Raw genomic sequence first — 24811 nt, 5'->3', positions numbered from 1 at the left:
GGAAGAAGCAAATATATCTCAGCATATTTACATATATACAACTTTCAAATACTTTGATGGTCATAGGGCATAACAAGGGTAGAAATGTGGTTGCAAAGCAAAAATAACAAGGCAGGTTCGATGCAAAAGATAACATGGTTCAATCATGTAATGGTAAGGCAAGATAACGAAATGTTATAAAACATGCATGGGGTTAAAATGACATGCTTAACGTCCACACACTAATCTAATCTCACATCAACTTCAGGGCTTCAACTGCCTATATGTCAACATGACATAACTTCACCATTCCCAATCATACCATATTAAACAGATTCTCCATGAATTCTCAACCTCATCAAATATTCTGCAACCCAATAACAGACACAAGTCTAACTTCAACAAAACTCCTTCGCAAAAACCAAGCTCCTCAACATCCTGTGACAAGTCTACCTTATTTTACTTTTTTTTTTAATTTTTTATTTATAGTTAATTATACGGTACTTATGGATTAGAGTCAATTTTTTTTAACTTATCTTTTATAGCAAATTTTAAATTTTAAAAATTTATTTATTTTTACACTTTTTAAATTAAATATTAATTTATATTTTTTTTAGCAAATTAGGCACTATTTTTTAAGCACAATATATTGATAATAATCACTTTTATTTACCTAAAAAATAGAGAGTATAGTACTCTTCTATTCTAAACAATAATAAAAGTACAATATTCAACCGTTTGTTTTAAAAAATTTTAATTCATTTTTGAAAATTGTCTTTGAAAATATATTATTTTAAAATTCTAAAATTTAATTCATCTAAATAATTTATTCTTACCAAAAAATTATTGTGGTAATATTTAAAAAATTTTATTTTTATTCTAGAAGCAACAATAAATATGTATAAAAAATATATTTAAAATTATTTTTTAAAAATATTAAAAATAAATTTCAATACTTTTTAAAAGCATTTGAGGAAAAAATTTAATTTTTATATTCTGTAAATATAAGAGCAGTTTATATCTATAACGAATTCGTACCTAGTTGTGTACAAAAAATAAATAAATTTAATTAAATCATAATAAAAATCTTAAATTTTTTATTTATAAAAAATATACACCGGATTTTGAGAATCACGTTATTCATTTTGTTTTATAAACTGCTATATCCACCAGCAATTTATACATAGTATATAATAAAAAAAGAAAAGTTACAAATATATTCTAATTAAAACCAAAATAGCGATTAACTTTCTCCTCTATCCTAGTTTTTTAGGACAAAATATATTTTAGATTTTAATCATTAAAACCAAAATACTCAGGACAAAAAAACTAAAATAAAATACTAACTAAATAAATAAATAAATAAAAATTTATTTTTAATATATTAATTATATAACATAATTTACACAATTATATAATTATATTTTTTTAAATAATTATTCATGTAATTAATATAAAAAATAATTATTTTTACTGATATAATAAATACACAAGTAAAACTATTTTAAATTAATAAATTTACCGTCAAAAATAAATTTATAATAAATAAACAGTAAAGAAAAAGTAAGATAAGATATGGAATATTTAAGAAAGTTCAAATTGCCACCTCACTGTTCTGCTATCAAATTCCAATGGCTTCCATTCAGTGCTCAGTTTCAGTTGCTTCAGTTCCCAAACTCTCCAACCTCAACACCACCATTCGACCCTTTCCGGTTAACCTCATTCCACCAAACCCTAAACCAAAGTGTGTCTTTAGATGCAGAGCCTCCTCTCCAAGGCTCGGAGATGCTGCAATGAGCGTCGAGAATCTCCGGCGCTTTATTGACCTTAACGTCGGAAATTGGAACGGCTCTTTCTATGTAACATTCTTTTTCATTATCAATTTTTTTTAACTTCCAACCAACCAATTATGCTAAATTACTCTGTTTCTGTACATTTAATAATCTTTTACTTGATTCATTTCCATAGCAATTTGATTCTTGTGGGAATTTGTTGCAACAACTGACTACCAAGCTTGCTGCCAGCTCTTACGGGGAGGATGAGCTTATGAGCCTCATTCAAACGTATGCAACATTTTCTTTTGATTAACCTTTTTCTTTTTCTTTTGTTAAATTCCAAGGGAAATTACAACAAAACTAGATGAATTTTGCTACTTTATTTGTATAAGGTTTATGATGATTTTCCTGGTGTTTGGGCTATACAACACTCGACACTCTTGTATTTATAAAATGTAACATTAACTATTAATGGATAGTTTAGATACAATACTCTATGAGTACTGTTGTGTAATTTATTGCTGTTTTGTTATTTTTGATACAGCATGATGCTTCATAAGGAAAAATATTGTTAAGCTATGGTTAAATTAGTGAATATGAGAAATAAAAAGGTATTCTGGAGTTTGAAAATGGAATTAGTAAAATCTCTATGATCTTAATTCACTGTATTCTTCAATTTTTGAATAAAAACTTAAATAATTTGGTTATGTTTGTCCTTGCAGACTATATATTAAACAGCCATCATCCAGTACTTCAATTTGTGAAGACGACAATGACGATGAGACAGAATGGGGAGAATACAAAATCAAGGAAACCAATATGTTTACTGTTGATAAATATCAACAAGTGAGATTTTCTTCTAAAGCTGGAAATTCATAGCATAAACAACTTCTTTTCTGTTTTTGTTCTTTTGTTGTGAATGTGATTCCAATGCTTCTTTAAAATCTCCATTAAAATTAGTTTGCAGATAGGCTTCTTCCCATCAGAAAAAGCATATGCACTGCGGTATCAAACGGCTGGCATGCTGGAAGCAGTACTAAGGCAAGGAGTGCTTGGAGAAGATGACACCGGTGAAGAATCACCAAAGTAAGGGCTTCTTTCGGCTTTCTACATAACTTTATTCAGGGTACTATTGACATATCTATACATTAGTTGAAAGAAATCAAGGCTGCAGTAGGTAATTATAGTGATGGGACTTGCATTACATGTTAGTATATAGAATAGTGATTACTCAGAGACAGCTTTATAACATTTTGATAACATGCATGGTATCATCAGCTTATGCAAGATTTGATTGATATGTAATGCAAAATGCAGTACAAATTTTTGTGGTTATTTAAGGAGCTTTACGCTATGCTTTTACAAAATTAATTGAGGAATATCCATAGGCAAAGCAGATCCGAAACCAATTGTTTAACATCTGCTTTCAGATCTCTATGTGTGTTAACTGATCTTGATGATAATTTTTTCCACTTGATGAAGTTTTCCTGTTTAGCTTACCCATTTAATCTAAAACATCCTAATATGCAAATAATTAGACTGCGAATGCTCTGCTGTTGTATATTTGTACTGATAACCATAAAAGAGTTTACTGTTTAGTGGTTGGACGCGTCTTTTCCAATATGCTCATGGACACATACATGCACATTAGTTTTGCTACCTTCGTTAGACTTTTTTACAAATATGGTGCAGAAATCTCAAGATTCCCTCGCGCCGACCTTCGGTTGTATGTGAGAATTGCCTGTATTCTCTAGAAAGAGATATGCGAGCAAGAGCGTTTCACATTTTGGAGCCAAAAGGCACTATAGACATGCTTATTGTCTTCCTAGAGGAAAGAAGTGATGGTTCTCCTCCTTTACTTGACTGCACTAAGGTGAAGTTAGTGGATTATGTGCAGCTTTTTGTTCTTTTTTGGTGTTATTTTTGCTGACATTGAGTATTTATTTACAAATAATATAGTTACTTATTTGTTTTTCCATTTTCATTCGTTGCAGGATGGGAAGGATAAGTTTGTACCCTTTCTTGGTAAATGGAAAGGTCATTCTGTCACAAAACGAAGTGGTGTATATGGATCTACAATTGCTGAAGCCGATACAGTTGTGTTACATGAAATAACCGACAATGGCCAACTTATTCAGGTATTTTGCATTTTGTTAACATGCTCTGTGCTATGATCTTGCTTTAAAAAAAAAAAACATTATGATGACATCATAGTCCATTTGGAGATTGACTTTATATTGCTTTCTTCCATTTAGTGTCTCTTTGTTAATGAGATTTAATTGACATTGTCTTCTCTTTTCTCTACACCTCAACCTTTTGGATCTATTGAGTAGTGTCTCCATGTCCCTTCTTTTTGAAAGCACATAAATTGGCTTAAAAATTGTTTGGGACAGGGACAACTAAAATTTTCTCTCTTTCCCTTTCTCCAGTCATCTCTATCTATAATTTGTTGTCAGAAGAGTTTTCCTAATTCTTGTTTTTGTTCTTGTTACTTGGGTATATCAGGATGTTACTTCAACATCTGAAGGGAAAGATGTTACCACCAATGTGCATTGGACCGGAACAATATCGGATAATTTGGTTACATTTGATGGTGGTTACCAAATGATATTGTTGCCAGGTGGCATGTACATGGGGTGCCCTTGTGACGTGGCGAAAAGTGTGGCGGAGTCAAAGTCTTTCCATTTAGAGTTCTGTTGGTTGGAGACACCTAACAAGAGGCAAAGATTGGTTCGCACTTATGATGTTCAAGGCTTGGCTGTCTCATCTACTTATTTTTCTGAGACTAAATTGTGAATGATCAATCTGCTTCACTTCTCTGTGCTTTTTATAGTTGATGATCATGAAGAGAAACCTATGTAATGTAATGCTAAAATTTGTTACCGTTGTATCTTTGATTCTTTGTGATAGGCTGATTAATGATTTAATTCAGATTTATTAGTATGGGGAAGGAAATAATAGGGTAATTCACCTAAAAAATGAAATGGAATTCAATATTACCTAAATGTCCTAAATCAAATAAGGTTATGTGCATGCCCTCATTTTATGTAAATCGAAGTTATTAAGCTCGATTTAAGTATTATTCCATGTAAATCGAATTGAGTATATTCAATTATTCATGTAAACTTCTAATAAATCGAGTTTAATAGCTTCAATTTATATAAAATGAAAACATGCACGAAATTTTATTTGATTTAGAACATTCAAGTAATATTAGATTTTATTTCATTTCTTTAGTTGAATTATCTGAAATAATAAAAGATTAATTTTGATATAAACAAGTTCTGTACTATGCATTTGGAATTTGAAAGTCTACTCTTGTCCATGAAATCCTGAAAACTGGATTTTGTGTTAAAAATTTTGGATAAATATCTTTTAAATCAGAGAAGAATTGTAAAGTACTAAAATAAAAAGTTAATCAACATTAAATTTGTAATTTCTGACGTGTGAATTCTATAATTTTGATTTATCAATTCTCTCAGTCTAAGAGTTTGATAAAAAAGTTTTATAGTGTGTTAAATCAGTTCAATATTTTGTGAACACTAAAACAGGTTTATGAATGCCTTCTTTACATCACGAACACCTTCTTCAATTGGTCAACATTCTAGTTTTAGTTATGCTATTATCGTAGTTCTTTTGCTTACTTAATTTTTCTTTTAGATTTAGGAACTTAGTGGTAGTTTTTCTAATTTGTTGGAATTCTACTTTTTATTATGCCAAGGGCTCAAGTGATTTCTTTCTCAATTGATGAATATTATCTTTAATTAGAATTAAAATACAAATATTGATCAGGTAAAATAAGAACTGCAGTGCTCTTTAAGAATTTGTTTGAAATGCTACAAACTAGAATTTAGTAATTTATTCAATAGTTGATTTTTTTTTTATTTTAAAACAAATAAAAATGAATGATTTAAATTTCTTTAAAAATTTTGATTTCAAGTTTTTTATTTATAAATCAGATAAAAAAGAATTTAATTTTTAAATCAATTTTCACATTTCTCAAACTTAATATTTCAAATGTCAAAAACATCTTTATTTATAATTAATAAATAATTTTGTCAAAGATAAAATTATAAAAAGAAAAATTAACTCATATAAAAGTTATTCCAAACTAAAAAATTGAACTCTATTCTATTAATATATTAAAATTATTTTAAATAACAATATCTTTTTTAAAAGACAATAAAATTATTTTTTCGTATTAAAATGGTTCAAACAAGCCATGAGAAAATAAATAGTTTACTATTGGGGCAAGTAAAGCTCGAGTTTAGGGAATAAATGATACTGAACCTTATAAAATTGATAGGTGAAAATTCAGATGCAATCAACTTCACATGAAATTGATATGAAAAATATGAATCGGAGTTTGAAAAAGGGGAAGGAGTCCTCAACCCGCAACAGATGGAGGAGGATTTATTCAATCACATAGTTTGGGCTCCTAGAACATGCCCCCAATTATATCTTTCAAATCGCCCACACTAACAATCCATTCTTCTCCTCCAAAAGGTGATTTTAGTAAATAACCATATATAATACTTGGACTAAGGGTCAGGTTGGTAATTTTTCTTACCTTCTTTTGCAATCAATTTCGCTACAGCACATGCTGCTCTAGCTAATTGTTCACCCTTTCCGAGTGTGATTTCTATGTTATATATGGCTAGTCCCCATCGTCTAGTGGTCCAGGATATCTCTCTTTCAAGGAGGCAACGGGGATTCGACTTTCCGTGGAGGTAGGGTACTACGAAAGGAAGTTGATGATGGATCATCTAAACTAAAAGACTAAGAGTCGTTAGATAAAAATTTAGTCAAATCAATCAAATTATTTAACTGCTTTCAACTATCAACTTCACATAGGGGTGGCAACACTACCCGAACCCGAGGGTACCCACCCCGCTTCTACCCGCTCGGGGCGGGTAATTACCCGCCCCCGCACCGAGGCGGGTTTTAACGGGGCGGATTCTTGAGCGGGGCGGGGGCGGGATCGGGTTTAGGTTGAACTCGCCCCGGTATATATAATATATATGTAAATATATATATTTTTAATATATAATATATGTAACATATATAAAATAATTAGTAAAATGATTAATAATATTATACCATATATAAATTTTTATTTTAATTTATATTATGTATGTAAATGATGGTTATATAATTTTTAAAATTTAATTTTATTTGTTGGATTTAATAATTATAAGGGCGGGGCGGGTACCTGCAGGGGCGGGTTAGGGTTTAACATTTTACAACCCGCAAATAGGGTGGGGCGGATTTGATGCGGATTTTTCGTAGGGTGGGGCGGGGTCGGGTAGAGCAAAAACCCGCCCCGTTGCCACCCCTAACTTCACATAAAATTGATTCCACCTGACTATCGCAACAATCATTTTTTGGAATCTTCCCATTATGCACTTGTCCTCTGAATTCTACTTTGGTTTCAGAGTATAAGAAGCAAGATGGTATAAAGAACATTTAACTGAGTGATAGAGAGATTCCATCGTTGACTTTGAATAAACAACCAACTCTTTTGAATGGCGAATTGACTACTCATTTATCATTATTAATTACTAATTATTATTTTGAAAAACAATAAAAGAAGTAAGAAGAATAAGAACAAGAAGCAGCATATTCCAATAAATATGGTATGACTCTCACATCACATTAGAACCAACACTAGCATCATTAAATTATAGCTTCAAACTCAAGTCTTGTAAGTTAATGAATCAGTATCCGCATAGGATCCAACACAAGACAATGAAAATGAAAATGGCTTCCACCATAATAGTTTTGGTGATCAACATTTTCACCAGCATGAAGGTGGCAGTCGCAGTGCCACCGATACCCACCACCTTAGACGGTCCGTTTGAGCCGGTGACTCGGCGGTTCGATTCGTCACTCAGAAAAGGCAGTGATGACTTGCCGATGACCAATCCAAGGCTCAGAAAGAACGTGACCTCGAATTTCCCGGAGCAGATTGCGCTTGCAATTTCTTCACCAACTTCCATGTGGATATCCTGGGTCACTGGTACTTTATCTATCTCATTCTCACCAATTCACATTTCTCAGTAGTAACATTTTGTTTCTAGGGTTTTGCCTTTTTGTGTTCTTGCTCCTTAGAATAGTGATCAGGGATAAGAATTATTATAGGAACATTTTGTTTCTGAACTCTTATGTTATGATTATGATGGCTGAATCAGAGAAGAAAATTCATGGATAGGGTTAACTTAACTAGCTAGTTTAGCTATTAGTTTCTTAGAGTTAGCTTAATTTTCATGAATTTATACAGTCATCTAATCTAATCATCTAGTGTTTACATTGTTAAGAGTGTTCTACTTGTCTCATGTATGATAAAATTTGATAGGCTAAAACATAATAGTATAGTTTATCTTTGTCGCCGGTATCTAGACGCTATTATATGCAATCTGAACAATCCAATTCAAAGAAGTGTGGTTACTCCTCCCAACTCCCTACATAAGATTTTTCCAATCTCGAAGACTCGAAATCAATAAAGTTTTCTATTTTTTTAATTTCTTTTATGATAATGTTATAATAAACTAATAAAAGCATACACAAGGTAGTCAAAAGAGAGTTTCACTGTAGACATGATACATAATAAGGCTCCATGACATCGTTTGATCCATGTAGCTGAGCCCACCTAGTGGGATATAGCTTTGTTGTTGTTGTTGTTATAATAAAACATAAAGTTGTTAATGGGATGGTTTTGCCCTTTTGGTTAAGGGGATGCACAGATTGGTCTTAATGTGACGCCAGTTGATCCTGCATCTGTTAAAAGTGAGGTGTGGTATGGTAAAGAGAGTGGCAAGTACACAAGTGTTGCAAAAGGTGATTCACTTGTTTATAACCAATTCTACCCCTTTGAAGGCCTTTGGAACTACACCTCTGGCATTATTCACCATGTCAAACTCAAAGGTACTTTTCAATTTCTTGCTGTTTTAATCTCATTACGATCTTCAATGGTTGATGATAGTGCTTGTTTGGTACCAAAACTATAGTCAATTATTGGATAGAACTTAGAAGTATTTACTTGTATAATGAACTAGTAGAAAGTATATTCCTTTTATAAGATTCTTCAACTATGGTGTTCTGTTTGTATGGTCTATCAGAGTTGCTTCTTTATGTATGCTATGCATTCTGGAACATCTATTCTTCATGAATTTGGATCCTCTAAAGTAAAGAAGTTGGTAAAGTAGTAAAGTGAAGGGTTAATCACCATTGATTTTGTAACTTCCCTGAAATGTGTACCCCACTATCTTAATTTAAGAGTGATTAACTCCTCACTTTATCACTTTACTAACTTCCTCACTCTAGAGGATCTTGATCCATTCTTCATATATTATGCTTGTTCTAATAATATCTTCTATTCTATGTTTTGCGAATAAGAATATGAGTATTGAACACAAAACAGTACAATACTTACAAAATTATTCACAAATTTAAGAAGCTTAAGATAACAATATTTGGAGCAACTACATACATATATGTGAGTAAAAGTGAAGTATTTTGCATCATATCATCTATCATATCTCAATCCCATCATATGTTGGAACACATTTGAAGTAATATTTATGAGAACATGAAATGTTTTATGGTACTCATTTATGAAGATGCACAATATAATATTTTTGTGATGATCGTTGAATATGATAGCAAAAGGAATATTACAAGTGCTATGAATCCAATGTGTTATTCAGTTTGCCAAAGTACTTCAAAGAAATTTCTTTCTTGCATAGGCCTTGAACCAGGAATCAGATACTATTACAAATGTGGGGATAGCACTATTCCAGCTATGAGTCAAGAGCATGTTTTTGAGACTTTTCCGAGGCCTAGTCCAAACAATTATCCCAGCCGAATTGCAGTTATTGGAGATTTGGGCCTCACAAGCAATTCTAGCACAACTATTGATCACTTAACTTACAATGATCCTTCCATGATCGTAATGGTTGGAGACTTAACGTATGCAAATCAGTATTTGACAACTGGTGGAAAAGGAGCTTCTTGTTATTCTTGCGCATTTCCGGATGCACCTATCAGAGAGACGTATCAGCCGCGGTGGGATGCATGGGGAAGGTAACCTACATGGCTACATTGATATTTTGAACTTATGCCCCGGAAACATAATATAATCTAGTCTTTCGGTTACCTACATTGATATTTTGAACTTATGCCCGGGAAACATAAGTATTCTAGTCTTTAGCTGAGCATACTAACAACTGTATGTTGAACAAAACAATAACCAAAGTAAATATCACTTTGCAGATTTAGCTGGATATGCAACTAGATTTTTCAATTTGAGAATGAGATAAATTTCTCCAACATAGAACTTAATTAGATTCTGATACACTTTAAATTTGGTTTTGCTACACTGTACAGAAGCAAAAAATTTGTAAGCCAATTATTAAATTGCCTGTTTGATCTAAATCTGCATACAACAACTACTTGGTGCCTTATCCCAGTAGATGGAGTTGGCTACATAGATTAAACAACATCTTAGTGTTCTTTATAGATCATATATGTATTATGCTCATGATGTATTATATACCTAATGATCCTAATATCCATATTCATTACCACTTTATTCCTTTCCTATTCTGCATCAATATGTTCCACTCTTTCACAGATACTAGTAAGCATTGACCATCCTTTGTATAGTAGCATAGCACTCAGATATCAGCTAATCCTTCTTCTCCTTGGTTGTTGTATATGCCTCACATTGTTAATAATGATATCCATCATGTGAAATACTTGATTTCCGAACTCCAAAGAGATTATGATTTATTCATTGCTTTTTAATACATCAGGTTTATGGAGCCTTTGACATCAAAAATTCCAATGATGGTTATTGAAGGGAATCATGAGATTGAACCACAAGTCGATGGCATCACATTCAAGTCATATTTGACAAGATTCGCAGTCCCTGCTGAAGAAAGTGGATCCAAAAGCAACTTGTATTATTCTTTTGATGCTGGGGGCATACACTTCATTATGCTGGGAGCATATGCTGATTATAATAGTACCGGTAATTGATAGGGTTAATTTTTTTACCTTTTTCCAAACCATTCAACAAAAATAACTTATGTGTAGATACAACTTGTTATGTGTACTTGGATCTTCAATCTAGGTGCACAGTTTGCATGGCTGAAGCAAGATCTGCAAAGTCTCGACCGGAGTGTAACCCCTTGGCTTGTAGCTGCCTGGCATCCACCTTGGTATAATAGCTATGCTTCACACTATCAGGAATTCGAGTGTATGAGATTGGAAATGGAAGCACTTCTCTATCAATATGGTGTTGACATTGTTTTTAATGGTCATGTAAGTTAAAATTACTCTATTTTGTTATCAATTGTAGAACATCAACTTATTAATAATTCGATGCCATTGTTTAAATATCCAAGATTTTTTTCCTTTTTTTTATATATATTTATTTTTATTCTATTTTTTTGGTATCACTATGTTTTAACTAGTTGAATCTTTCAATTAATCATATAATGATCATATAAATCGAATGGAATCCAAAATAATTAGTCATGGTTTTGATTAGGGAATTGGTTCCAGCACCACATTGTCACTTTGAAGGTCTGAATGAGTTCACTATCTGCATTTTAGGCAGCCAAATTTAGGTGAATAATTTGAAAATCTTATGATGAATGATGCATATACCTGTTTGAAGAGTAGTTGCAAACTTTATGCATATTTAATTTCAAATGAATATATGATGATCGAGTGATTTTAACCCTGTTAGGAAATTAAGATATGTAATATCAGTTTTGATGCTTATTACATGTTCTTCACTGAAAAATGTTGAAGGTGCAATACCTTTGGAAGTGATTTTTTACTTTTTATTTTTCCTCTTCAATTGAATTTTGTCCTTTGAGAAAGAATTCTCTGGAATGGTGTTTTCTTAAATAAATTTTGCTTTGGATGTAGTTTTCTCCTATGGTTTCAATAAAAGTGTTACATTTTTTCCATCACGCAGGTTCATGCTTATGAGAGGATGAATAGAGTTTACAATTACACATTGGATAAATGTGGACCTGTTTACATAATTGTTGGAGATGGTGGAAATATTGAGAAAGTAGATGTTGATCATGCTGATGACCCAGGAAAGTGTCCTTCACCTGGAGACAATATACCAGAAATCGGACCAGTTTGCCACTCGAATTTTTCCTCTGGTCCTGCCAAAGGGAACTTTTGTTGGAGCAAACAACCTGAATGGAGCGCATTTAGAGAAAGCAGTTTTGGACATGGGATTCTTGAGGTAAAGTCTTCGATTTTAGGTATTGTGAAATTTTCATTCTTGTGTTTCAAAATCTGATATTGGATAGTGTCACTTTAGGAGTTCCAATGATTTATTTAATCAATAAAAATTTTTTACCCCAATCTCATGGAAATTTCAGTTCCAGCTAATGATGATGCTATAGCTTCAATTTGATCATTCTTAATTAGTACTATTTGCAATTCCTTTAATATTTATATTGTAGACCAGTCCCAAGGTTCAGCTAGCTTAATCAAGGGATTTAATGATTTTAGTATGTTGTCATAATGATGCTATTCTTGGAGTCTTATTATTATGTGATATGTCTATGTATTCAATTCTGAACAGCAACTATCTTCATGGGCATTTAGTTTATCCCTCCAATGTCACTATTGTTACTGATGCGTCTTAAAGATATAAAGTACCAAAAAAATCTTCCTAAAAGAACTTCCCCTTTTTGTGATTATAATCTACAATTGGATTCACTATTTCACATTATTTTATGACAAGGTTAAGTCCATTAACTCTCAGGTAACATGGTATTTATTCTTTTCTCAAACATTTAACATTCATATTTTATTGCAGGTGGTGAATTCTACATATGCATTATGGACTTGGCACCGAAATCAAGATAGTTACAAAGAAGATGCAGTTGGTGACCAGATTTACATTGTTCGACAGCCTGAATTGTGCTTGAAAGATTCAAAAGTATGTTCCATACTGAAGCTTTAGACCTTTTAAGATTATGTTTTACCCCTGTATATGAAACTATATATGAGGATTTTATGCTTTCCTTTATCTACTAATTCATTCTAAATGTCACTCCATCTGCTTCAATATATGACTTTTAAAACACAAAACACACATTAAAGAAAGTAATAAACAGTGATGGATTTTGGTTTGTACAACAGAAAGCATTACTAATTTTTGCCTCTTTGTAATCTGGTAGACAACTATTTTTCAAGCTTGAGTTGTAGCTTTATTTTTGGCAGGGCTTTTAGTCCTAATTAATTAATTAAATAAATAAAACCTAATAATATGTTTATAATTGAAGTTACATTAATGGGTAGTGAATGGAAATTAATTTAGTCAATCTTCTTTTGCATTTCTTAACAGTCACAATCACAGTCACAGCAATTGCCTACACATCAAACATCCTCTTTCTCAGCTGCTCCCGGCCGCCTCTCTCTGGTAAGCTACATCCATAATCTCCTACTTTTACTCTCTAAAGCTACATTTTAATTATCAAAAGAGAATTGATATCTGAACCACCTGAATCTGATAACCCAGGATTATTTTTCTATTATATCACAAATCCTTGGAGTTCTCTTTATATTTGGTCTATATTCTCAGGTAAACGAGATATTGTTCCTCTTGTCTGTATCTCTCTGGTAGTATTTGCATTTCTCTTATGTCTTCAATAAAAGAGAAAAAAAATTATATGCAACAATTTTGTTTTGTACTAATTATAAAAAAGAATACTTGTTCTCTTTAGCTCCTTACTGTTTTCCTTGTTTCTTTAAACCTCATTTTGAAGCTGGCTTGGAACTAAGATTTGGACAATCCCTCTTATAATTCTTGTAAGATAGCGGTAAGGATAAACTACACAATTATGCTTCACACTTTCAGCTTTCAATACATTTGCTAATTTTCCTAGTGTCATATCTGATTTTGGTTTTCTGAATGCAGGAAGAAAAGAATCATGTATAGAATCAATCAGATTTAATAGTTAAGGATTTTGAACATGGTTTTCAACCTATATGTAATTTCACTAATTTGTCACAGATTACTCTTTTTTCCTTTTCTCTTGTGGTATAACATAAAGGTTATAGATTCATATTATAGACACAAGATCCAATTTGATAAAAATAATAAAATTTAATTCAAGCGAATATATATTGTGTGGTTAGTCAAGTGGTGGTTTGATTTTCAAGCTATTTTATTTTGGAATTATTTCAATGAATCTAAAGAGATGCTGTTGGAAAGAATTTTATTAGACTCGGATAATCTTCTTTGGAGGCAAAAATATCCAAATTTTTAAAATTATTTTGTCCAAAATTATATTTTTGGGACTAAAATTATTATTTTACTTTAAAAATATAGTTTTAAATCATGAGAATGTGGTCTAATGACAACAAATAAAATTAAAAATTAAAAATTAAAAAAAGAGAGATAGAGAGACTATTCTGCCCCTTATCAATTATCATTAGAAGTTGCTTTGACCAAAAAGAGCAGTGTCTTGAGAAGTGAAACTTTACATCATTGTGCACTTGAACTTAGCTTAGCAAATTCCAAAATTCATAATAAAACATAATTTACGCCTCTGACTAGGAGCACCTAGTAACTAAAGTATAGTAATTAAATGTCCTCTCTAAGAATTAAGTCGCTTTCAGAAAAAATAAAGTATTATTTGATTAAGAAAAATATTCTATGTACACCAAAAATATTTTTAAATGTATATTTTATATTTTAACATATTACATAATATATATACTTTGGTTGATTTGGTAAATATGTTTTTGAAGAATATTGTTTGTATGGTATTAAATAAAGAATTTAATTTTGATACACGGTAAAATAACTACCTTTTACCATGATCACGTGAATAATCATTCAAAAGAATGAATGCTGTATAAAATGTTTTTCTGTAAGTATATTAAAATTAAACTCTTAAATAAAACTAATTAACTTGCAAGCTAATAATTTGTTTATTGGTTAATATATAGGTGAAGATGATATTTTGTTCTTAGTCAGACTTGCACATTCATCAATTTTATTGATTTTGCGCCATACAAGTTCTATAATAATAATAATAATAATAATAATAATAATAATAATAATAATAATAATAGAGAAGTCCACTAACAATTAGAAACATAATTATATTTCTAAATTATTTTTAAACTGAAAATGTGGAAAGTGGGAGAGCATGCTTACTAATACAGTCAAGAGAGCTATCCATTATTTCTTGATTTGAATATTTTCAATTAAGAGCCACTGTCTGAAAGTTTGATTCAAATTTCCATTACAGCAGTTATAGAAACGTATGAAGTGGATGGTAAGTTCCTTTGGCACCGGGTAAAATTACATCGCACATAACTCTTATAGGATGATATATATTTTATCGATCAAATAATTGAATTATATTATAATATAGTGAAAATCATATATTTCAAATCGGATATCAATTAGTCACCAAAAAAAAAAAAAAATCGGATATCAATTAATATGTAATTGACATATTAAAAATCAGCGAAACCAATAGAAATAAAATTTCCAATAAAACTGAAATGCAACTAATTTTTTTTGTTACTGACTATATCTTTCAATCCGATAGGCTAAAGATTAATCTGTCACAGATCAATAAGTTGTTATATACAAGGTAAGATTCAAACATCCGACACTCATTTAAGTGAAGTGAGCAGACCAGTCACTCATTTAAGTGAAGTGAGCAGACCAGTCAACCGATCCAAATTGGTTGAAATACAACCAAATTAAACATATCAATTCTAGACAATAGTACTAGTCAAGAAAGAAATCCAAGATGAACATATATGCTGTTTGGAGAAAAGACAACATGATACAGACCTTATAAAAATCCATGGTTATGAAGGCTATATGACACCCCCAAAATGTCTTTTATGTGAACCTTTTAAGGCTTTAACTAACGATCAAGCTATTCAATCTTCTTAAATAAACAACTTTGGCGTGGAGGGAACTCCACCCCATTTGTTTTTACACCTTTTCTTCATTTCTTTCTCCCTCAAATTCCAAACCAATCTCCATAACCAGCTAAGAAATTTATATACACTTTTCAAGTATCAGTGTATTCATTATATGGCTTCTACCACAAGTACAGAGCCTGTGAAATCATCATCAGCTCCAATTCCTCTAGCTGCTTTGGATTATTCTAAGATTGATGTCATACTAAGATTTCTGTTGTTTGGTGCATCAGTGTCTGCTGTTGCTTCCATTGTCTCTAGTGATCAAACTGAGTTAGTGCTATTCCAAGGTGTGCCTGTGCCAAACCCTGCCAAGTTCAAATACTCACCAGCCCTTGTGTAAGTTGTAGAATTTTTGTGTCCATTTTTTGTTGTTTGAAAACATATGCTCTATGTACAAATTAACATTTTTCACCATGAAAGGTTTATTCAGATACTAAATAAGTGTTTGAATATATCAACTGCTTTGCATGCAGATATTTTGTTTCTGCATTCAGTGTTTCTGGATTGTATGGCCTCCTCACTACTATTGTATCAATCTCTGTTATCCAAAAGCCTCAACACAAATTGAAGTTCCTCTTCCACCTTCTCCTCTGTGATGCGGTAAATATCCAAATAACTCTTCTTTATTTTCACCTTGCTACTCATATTTTCTCTGTGCTCTTACTTTTCATAATTCTAAGGACGAGTTATCCTCGCCTCGAATTCAAAATGCTCTATATACACTAAAAATCAGCTACCAAATTAATCACTATGTATTGTGTATATTTACATAGTTTTTTAATTAAATAATTAGTCACCAGAATAATCAAATCTGTCATAGTAGAATAATCAAACCTTCAATAGACAAATTCTCAAACTTGTTTACAATAATAGTATAATAAAATTTCATGAGATGCCAAATACATACTTCTATAACTGATTGATGGTTGATTTTTTATATACAAGTAACATGATTAATTTAGATTATAACACATTTGGTACCCTTGAATTTCATAAAACATAACACTTAACCCTGACCTTCCTTAACAAGATGAATGTCACAAGCACAAATAGAGGAGAGTTGTGATGAATTTTACCAAATCTTAGAAGATGTCACCATACTTTGCCCCTGCAAAACACAACAAATTACGAGATACACTGTTTATTTACCATAATGACACTATGCAGCTTATACTGGGGATAGTAGCCTCAGCTACAGGAACAGCTGGAGGCATTGCATATCTTGGTTTGAAGGGAAACAGCCACGTCGGTTGGATCAAAGTTTGCAATGTGTATGACAAGTTCTGTAGGCATCTTGCAGGCTCCATAGCCGCGGCTTTGTTCGGCAACATTGTCAATGTCTTGCTCATATGGCTTTCAGCTTACACCCTTCACACTCATGTCCCCAAATAGATCATTGAAGGGAAATATAGATCGTTCACCAATACATATGCACTCAACTCTCTTCCAGAGTCACATTGTTAAGAAATTTAGCCAGTTGTGTTACTTTGTTTGTGAGTCTTGCTGCAGAGGTGCTTATTCAGTTGTACTTTGCATTCTATTTGTCCCTTGAATGATTTTGTATTTTGTGATAATAAAACTAAAACGATTTGGTGTCCCTAAAGAGAGATTAGTTATATTTATTTATACCATGATCAAGTTATTATACTATTAATGCATCATAGAGATTATTTGGTTGAGTACGTTTTATTGGAGTACTTTGTGTTTTGTTTCTTTAACTAGTACTAGGCTCCATTTTGTTGTGTTAAGCCCTTTTCTTTCTTTCTATATATATATATAATATATATTATGCAACTATTTCATTCTGTAATAGTGCAGATTCTAAGAACTTATATCAGTATCTCTTGGTCAAGACTCTTGAGTATTGGACATATAGCATGCTTAGTTAGTTTCTAATGAAAAATTCCAAACCATGGTTTAGGCAAAAGCTTCTCACTTTTGAGTAACCAATTCTCAGTAGCAACTGCACATTCAAATTTATGATATGAGCATTAAATTAACATGCACACATCCCATTCAAATTACCAGAACTTTAGAAGATCAAACTTAGCTATTAGTATTGACAGGCAATTTATTAACAAGGGGGATTAAACTCCTATGCAACTAGAGATGAAGCCCATGAAATTTGAATTTCTTCAATAAAAAGCTTTAACTTGTAACTTCTATTACAGTGCCTATAGTTGAATGCATGCATTTATATAAACAAAATCGGTTACTTAACCATAGCCACATTAAAATATTGTTTGCTCACCTAGTTCTTGACCAGACATTCCCTCCCTTAGCACCCTTGCGAAAAACTCCTCCAATGTATCATTTCCATAGCTAGGCGTCTTCTCATCGCTATATTCTCCTGTCTCCGGATCCAAAATCAACATACTCTCGGCCGCATAGTACCTTCCAATTTTCCCAAACTCGGCTGCATCTTCCAGCGAAGGAAATACCTTAACCAGAAAGTCAAGAACACCAATGGCAAAGTCCATTATCCCAATTGGAACCTTCAAGAACTTAGGCTCCTTTCCCAAGAGCTTAAACAACATCTCCCCTTGCTCCAATGGAGTTAGTGCCTTCCCTGGCCCCCCAATTGGTAACACCCTGTTGATCTTGTCCTCACTCATCACACAATCCACAATGAAAGAGGCCAAATCCGGCTCGCTAATCGGCTTACAAGCACATAATTTACCGTCTCCAAACATCACATAAGGCTTCCCATCCTTCACCAACTCAACCTGACCACCCAAACTCTTGAAAAATGCAGTAGGCCTAACTATGCTATAAGTGAATCCACCCTCTTCAGCTTCCTTCATTAACTCTGCCTCGAATTTCAGCTTGGCGCGCTGAAACTCGAGGAGAGGCTTCTGCACACAAATTGCAGAAAGCAGCACAAAATGTGAAGCACCAAATTTCTTACCAGCAACAAGGCTATTCCTTGTTGCCTCATAATCAATCTTCCATGAATCCTTCACTCCACCACTCCTACTTGCAAGGCATGACACAACAACATCAAATGAAAACCCTAAATTTTTCAGAGATTCCTCAAAAGTATTCAAATTGGTAACATCTGAGAAGCACACATTGGCACCTCTTAACTGAGCCAAGGTCTCATCTTTGTCATTTTTGCCCCTAATTCCACTCCTCTCCCTAGCAATAGCCACAACATTAAAACCCCTTCTTACCAATTCTTTCACCACAAAATTTCCAATATACCCAGTTGATCCCACCACCAAAACATTAACATCTTTGGGACTCTTGTCCCTAAATGAGGATTGGGTGGCCTCAACAGCTTGAGATTGTGTCAGAGAAGCATAAAGTTTGAATCTTTCATTGCTAAATTTGATGGGTTTAAAGGATTTTGTTGAAGGAGTAGTTGAGCTTATCCGGAATAGCTTGAAGCATTGAGAAGGCTCTGAAGAGAAGTTTATGAAAAGGTTTTGATGCTTTGGTGAATGGAGTGTGATCAAGTTGGAAGAGAAACAAAGGGACATTTTTAGGCAGGGATGAAGAAACTATGAATGAGTGTTGCATATGGTAAGAGACTCAGAAGAATTAGATTGACAAGTAGGAAAAACAAGAACAAAAGTGAAGTGGGAATTAGAACGGAGGGATGGATGGAATTTGAGGTGGAGAATGATTGAATGAAGCAGGAGTGTTAAGTTGGAATAAAAGTGAGAGAGAGGAGAATCCACATAGATGGTGTTGAGGAGATTATGTGGGGTCTATGCGCTACTTTGTCCAATTGGATGCAACTTCTTGTAATATTTATTTACTTTCTCTTCACTTAATATATCACTAAGTTATTTAGTAATAAAATTTAATTAAATTAGTCTAATAATTTATTAATATAAGTTAAAAAATTAAAATCTCATAAAAAAATTAATTTAATTATAAAATAATTTATTTATTTATTTATTTATTTCTTTACTTAAATTATTAAGAATAAATATTTTAGATAAAAAAAAATATTTACATATATTTGTTGTCTCTATCTTTGACGAACGAGTCTCTTATCGGTTTTGTTCTATCTGACAGTGTTTATTAGTGAGTGTGTCCACCAAATTTTGAGATACAGCGACACATTCACACTCATATTTTATATTTGATTTTTAAATACATAAAATTTGTATATTGTCACTTAATTGAGATACTAAATGAAGGTTGTAGAAGACTTAGAGAAGGGGGTTGAATCTATGGCCTTCTTTTGTGTTACTGCAATAACCCTTTTAAAATCAACTTGCAATCTGAATCTGTTTGAACTAAAAATTTATGAGACAATTTCGTTTTGTCTCATGAATATCAGAAAATAGAACAGAACAGGGAAGAGAGAAGCTGACACCATCATGTATCTTGATTCGGTTGCCTTGTGCTATGCAACCTACGTCCAGTCTCCACCACAACAGTGGTAGAATTTCCACTATAGTTAAAGTATTATATACACTAATTCCACAGGATTGACACAATCCTTTCACACTTAAGTTCTAACCTAACTTGACTTGGTTATGCTAATACCTAACTATTCACTCTTAGTGCTAACCCAACTAAGAAAGTGGTACCTCACAGGTATAAAATACAAGCCACATACACAACCTAAAGAAATCTGAGATAACTCTAGACTTTTCTCTCAAGTGTATCACTCAGCCTCTTTCCAATCATTGGTTTTTACTTGAGCTCTCTCAATATGCCTTTTCACTCAAGAAAATACAGAAAGATAAACATAGAAAAGTACATTACAATCTATAAAACATGAAGGAGATTGACTTCTTCAACAACCTCTTTGCTATGTGATAAACCAGATTTGCACAACTCTGATTTAGTTTTTCATTTTGGCGGAATGCCTCTTTGAAAGAAGGTACTGTCCAAATTGATAAACTCTCTCAGAGATAACTTCTCAGAACATACACCTCAAGAACATTGGTTTTCTCTCCTTGTCTTCTGAGTGAAGAAAAATCTTCTTTTATCTCCTTGCATGTTGTTGGGTTGTTCTCCCTAGGTCAATTTCTTGAGTTTTGTGCTTCATCAACCCACTATCTCACTTTTTTCCCATCAATTCCTCAAAATAGAAACTTTTTCTCTGACCTTCTCTTGTTGATCGAAAGTCATAGGAAAGCAAATAGAAAAAGTCTTTCAATGGTAAACCCAGATCTTAGCCATTGAAATACAACTTGGTCTCCAAGATACACTTGTGACATTGTAGCAAAGGAGGGCAATGACCCCCTCTAATTTTAATTTTTTACATGTAAATTATATGTAAATTTCAGTTTAGCCCCTCTTAAAATTTTATTTTAGTCTTATTTTATTATATAAATATTTTTGGCCCCCTCTAATCTTTTATCTAGTTCCGCCCCTGCTTGTGACCATATATACACAGCAGTTTAGAACATAAATCAACTTTTCTTTGTATCCCATTTTTGGACTGGCAGAGAGTTGGGAAGAAGAGAAGAAAATGAGATGTATGTAGAAGGAAATAAAATCACCTTTAACTTCTGACCTCTTCTTGATACAGATTGATGTGGGTGATTAGACTTCTACCATTTGCTTAACCTTCTCTTTCTTACTTCTTTGGTGAATAGTTTAGGGAAAAAACTCTCTCTTTCTTTTTCTGATTTCTGACCAAGAGGGAGAAAGTGTACATTGCTTTTGGCAAAAGCACATGGGAGGGATTTGCCTTGCTAACGGATTTGGATTGGATCAATTCATTTGGCAATCCATTTTGATTTCTCAGCTTTGTTTTCTTTTGGGCTTCGCTTGTATTATCAGCCCACCAGCCTTGTTCTAATTTCATTTAATTGAGCTGCTAAATTGATTTGTGTCACTTCAACCAAAATAATCAAAACTCATTAGTTAATTTGCCTAATAAATTAATGTTTGTTATCATTAATTAATTTAGTTAATTTTTTAACTCAACACTAAGACACAAAGATTAAGACATAAATTTTTTTATTTCTATCTTTAATAGTGATGATGGTGGTAATTTTTTTTTTTTGGAATAAGAATAATATTACATTTGTAATTTATATTCTATCTTGTGTATAATTATTAAATAAAATAAAATTTTTGTATCTCCTTATATGTATGTTTTTAATATTTGTATATTTATATCTATATTTTCTCCTAAAGTGAAGTGCATGAGAAATATAAAGTTAGATTAGATGAGCCTTCACTTTCTCTGATTCTGCTCTTAAACAAAATGCCAAGAATTTGAGGCTCTTCAAACAATATAACGCTTTTATTGAAAAAATGATCACTTCAAACGGAGAATGATAGTAAATATTTCTCCATAACTTTTACTTCATGTCTCACCGAACATGTCATCATCTTCTATGCATTGTCTTACCCTTAAACTCATAGGTTGAGGTTGTTTATAGACACGCAACACTAAAATAAGAATACAAAAAAACAAAATTATATTTGACGATATAAATTTTATATTATATTTAAAAGTATTAAATTAATATATTTTATATTTATTTTGACAAAAAAATATAAAAATACTAATAAAAATATATTTTATTTTTTATTATTTTTATAATTATATTTTTTTTATTTTTAAATAAAAATAAATTAAATTTTTATAATTTATTTTAACTTATCACTTATAAAAATATTAATTTTTGCATTTCTATTTTTTTGGCTTATTCTCGGTATATTATGTTATTCTATTCTCACGACTCTATTTTATAGTCGTAAGTCTTTCAACTCGACAGGTTAACGACTAATCCGTCGCGGATCTGACATAGAGAAGGAGAGAGAGAGAGGTGGACAAGAAAATATCGGAAGAGAGTTTTCCTTTTTTATCGAATATAGAGAGACTCGAACCTATGATCTCTTAAGTGAGTATGGGAGACTATGTCATTTGAGCTATAACTTATTGGCTTGTTGTAAAATTGTGATCTGGGATATCATCGAGTGTATTAAATTGTTTTTTTTTTTTTTTTTTTTGGACGTGTTCGGTTTTAGAAACCAACCGAACCAAACCCAAACCCATAAACAATGATCCCGTAGCCCACTACCTACTCTAATCCCAATTGAAATTATATTCCCTCCACTGTAGCCGGTAATAAGGCAAATAGATTTCCTTCTTCTTGGCTCGTGTTTCTTAATGGAGGAGCCAACACGGATGACAACTTAGATGCGGAGCACAACGGTTAGAGCAGATAGGTAAGGCAATACAGTCCAAATGGTTTGAGCCTGAGCCAATGACGGAGATGCTAACACAATTTGACGAACATGTCGTTGAAGCCCTGAAGAAATTGGCTAAGATTGAGCAGTTAAATGACTTCTAATGATTCTTCAGCAGCGGGTCACTCCGGCAGGCTGGTTCAATGAAGCAGGGATGCTGAATCTCACTGGGAGGGTTATATGCGACGGCTTTGAAGAGGAAAAGGTAAGCCAATCTTCTCATTTCTGATTAATTCTGCAATTTTCTTTGGTGGGCAAGATGACCAGTGGTTGGCTAATTGATTTTGTGCTTTCAGAGATGCCAATGTGTGTGCCAGCACATTTCCTTCTCTAGGAGTCCAGGAGAATCCACAGTTTGGGAGTCTCTTCTGGATGACTTTTATGTCCTGGATTATTGATTCTGCTTCCCACAAGGTATCTCCATTTTTGAGAGCTTGAATTAATTGTAGGCAATCAGATTCAATAGTTGCATTTTCGATGTTAAAGTTTTCCACTAGGATGATTGCTTCTCTGATGGCTGTTGCTTCTGCTATGATGCTAGAGCTGGTCTTGATATTTGCTGTTGTCCCTCCCCTGAGACTTCCATTGCAATCTCTGATCACTACTGCCACTGTTCCTGTTCTGGTTTCTTTGGAAAATGCTGCATCTGTATTCAGCTTGAGCCAATTTGGAGGGGGGCTCTCCAAATTACAGGTACATTCTTCCTGCTGTTAGGTTCCGTGGTGCTTTTATCTTCCTTTTCTATTGCATTGAAATAATCTAGTTCGAGCATTTTGGCGTAGTTGATAGTGGTTTCTGGATTAGGCTCTGTACTCTGAAAAACTTTTCGATTTCTTGCTTTCCAAATGGCCCACATAGTGATGCCAATCCGGCTCCAGGTCTGACTAGCTTCTGTTTTGCTCCCTTGATTGCATTCTCTGAACATTTCTTGTAACCACACCCCAACCGAGCTGACATTCTCTTTTGATGGTGTACATTGTACTTGCGAGCCAAACCAAACCGCCCTCGCCCAATCGCAAAGCAACAGAGCATGTTCCATTGTCTCTACTTCCTGAAAACAAACAGGACATAGGTTACAGTTAGTTACCTTTTTAATCAACAAATTGGCTTTAACCGGAAGGATATTGTGGGTTGTTCGCCAAAGAAACATCTTTATTTTTTGGGGTACTCTCATGTTCCAAATTCCTTGCCAAAGATCTTCTATAATTGTGCTTGATGAAGGCCTGTCTTTTGGAAAATTTTCCTCTTCCTCTTTTTTTGCTATGTGATATCCTGTTTTAACGGTGTAGTCACCATTTTGTCTATACGGCCAAACCAGGTTGTCCTGTTCTGCTATTCTGCTGATAGGAGTTCTGATGATTTTTTCTGCAATGATAGGGGAAAAGGTATTCTGAATCCTTGGTACGTCCCATTCTCCTGTATTTAAAATCAAATTCCCCATTCTTAGATCTTTATCGCTGTCCTTGTCGAGAGCTTTATTTGTGTCATGTATCCAGTTGTCCCTCCAAACATTGATTTTTCTTCCTTGTCCTATGCTCCATTTGGCTTTGCTCTTTAGCAATTCCCTCCCATGAAGAATGCTATTCCATATTCATGATCCTCTCCGATGGGGTTGGGCTTCCCAAAATTCACAGTTAGGGTAGTACAAGGCTTTGAGGATTCTCACCCAAATGGCATCTGGATTTTTAAAAATTCTCCAAGCTTGCTTGGCCAGTTGAGCCGTGTTTTGGTGTTGAAAGTCCTTGAAACCTAAGCCTCCCTGTATTTTGCTCATGCATAGCTTTGTCCAAGCCCTCCAATGAAGTCCTCTTTCTTTTCCTTGGCTCCTCCACCAAAATTTAGCCACTTTAGCATTTAACTTGTTGCAGAAGTTCTTAGGAAACTTTAGTATA

General features: G+C 32.9%; 4 protein-coding genes across 6 annotated transcripts; 3 read left to right on the top strand and 1 right to left on the bottom strand.

The window, feature by feature from the left end:
* Nucleotides 1–1560: 1560 nt before the first annotated feature.
* On the top strand, nt 1561–4685 carry LOC112785186 (uncharacterized). Its single transcript, XM_025828639.3, has 7 exons — nt 1561–1838; nt 1948–2042; nt 2477–2600; nt 2722–2840; nt 3447–3627; nt 3749–3892; nt 4260–4685. Exons 1-7 carry the CDS (start codon nt 1611–1613, stop codon nt 4548–4550), a joined length of 1182 nt encoding a protein of 393 aa, XP_025684424.1. The 5' UTR covers nt 1561–1610; the 3' UTR covers nt 4551–4685.
* Nucleotides 4686–7356: 2671 nt separating this feature from the next.
* On the top strand, nt 7357–13915 carry LOC112783134 (purple acid phosphatase 23). Of its 3 annotated transcripts, XM_025825917.3 has the most exons (11): nt 7357–7773; nt 8487–8678; nt 9500–9836; nt 10568–10785; nt 10888–11078; nt 11743–12024; nt 12607–12729; nt 13138–13212; nt 13312–13374; nt 13559–13612; nt 13711–13915. In XM_025825917.3, exons 1-10 carry the CDS (start codon nt 7467–7469, stop codon nt 13571–13573), a joined length of 1803 nt encoding a protein of 600 aa, XP_025681702.1. In that variant the 5' UTR covers nt 7357–7466; the 3' UTR covers nt 13574–13612; nt 13711–13915. The 3 variants fall into 3 exon arrangements, with proteins under 3 accessions (XP_025681702.1, XP_072086965.1, XP_025681703.1); XM_025825918.3 differs by lacking the exon at nt 13312–13374 and having other exon boundaries at nt 7358–7773; XM_072230864.1 differs by lacking the exon at nt 13711–13915 and having other exon boundaries at nt 13312–13613.
* A 1742-nt stretch (nt 13916–15657) lies between these two features.
* Nucleotides 15658–17349, top strand: LOC112783137 (CASP-like protein 1D1). Its single transcript, XM_025825920.3, has 3 exons — nt 15658–16082; nt 16220–16346; nt 16914–17349. Exons 1-3 carry the CDS (start codon nt 15859–15861, stop codon nt 17136–17138), a joined length of 576 nt encoding a protein of 191 aa, XP_025681705.1. The 5' UTR covers nt 15658–15858; the 3' UTR covers nt 17139–17349.
* Nucleotides 17350–17777: 428 nt separating this feature from the next.
* On the bottom strand, nt 17778–19416 carry LOC112783136 (divinyl chlorophyllide a 8-vinyl-reductase, chloroplastic). Its single transcript, XM_025825919.3, has one exon. The coding sequence runs from the start codon at nt 19226–19228 to the stop codon at nt 17978–17980; it is 1251 nt and encodes a 416-aa protein (XP_025681704.1). The 5' UTR covers nt 19229–19416; the 3' UTR covers nt 17778–17977.
* Nucleotides 19417–24811: the final 5395 nt, after the last annotated feature.

Source organism: Arachis hypogaea, chromosome 20 (assembly GCF_003086295.3).
Source record: "Arachis hypogaea cultivar Tifrunner chromosome 20, arahy.Tifrunner.gnm2.J5K5, whole genome shotgun sequence".
In the NCBI taxonomy this organism is placed as follows: domain Eukaryota; kingdom Viridiplantae; phylum Streptophyta; class Magnoliopsida; order Fabales; family Fabaceae; genus Arachis; species Arachis hypogaea.
Note: the sequence above shows the minus strand (reverse complement) of the source record. Positions and strands in the feature narration are given on the sequence as shown.

Coding starts and splice junctions, on each gene's coding strand:
- LOC112785186 (XM_025828639.3), top strand. CDS start 1,611: ATGGCTTCCATTCAGTGCTCAGTTTCAGTTGCTTCAGTTCCCAAACTC. Junction 2,601..2,721: donor CTGTTGATAAATATCAACAA/GTGAGATTTTCT, acceptor ATTAGTTTGCAG/ATAGGCTTCTTCCCATCAGA. Junction 3,893..4,259: donor ACAATGGCCAACTTATTCAG/GTATTTTGCATT, acceptor TGGGTATATCAG/GATGTTACTTCAACATCTGA.
- LOC112783134 (XM_072230864.1), top strand. CDS start 7,467: ATGAATCAGTATCCGCATAGGATCCAACACAAGACAATGAAAATGAAA. Junction 8,679..9,499: donor TCACCATGTCAAACTCAAAG/GTACTTTTCAAT, acceptor TTTCTTGCATAG/GCCTTGAACCAGGAATCAGA. Junction 11,079..11,742: donor ACATTGTTTTTAATGGTCAT/GTAAGTTAAAAT, acceptor TCCATCACGCAG/GTTCATGCTTATGAGAGGAT.
- LOC112783137 (XM_025825920.3), top strand. CDS start 15,859: ATGGCTTCTACCACAAGTACAGAGCCTGTGAAATCATCATCAGCTCCA. Junction 16,083..16,219: donor AAATACTCACCAGCCCTTGT/GTAAGTTGTAGA, acceptor CTTTGCATGCAG/ATATTTTGTTTCTGCATTCA. Junction 16,347..16,913: donor ACCTTCTCCTCTGTGATGCG/GTAAATATCCAA, acceptor GACACTATGCAG/CTTATACTGGGGATAGTAGC.
- LOC112783136 (XM_025825919.3), bottom strand. CDS start 19,228: ATGTCCCTTTGTTTCTCTTCCAACTTGATCACACTCCATTCACCAAAG.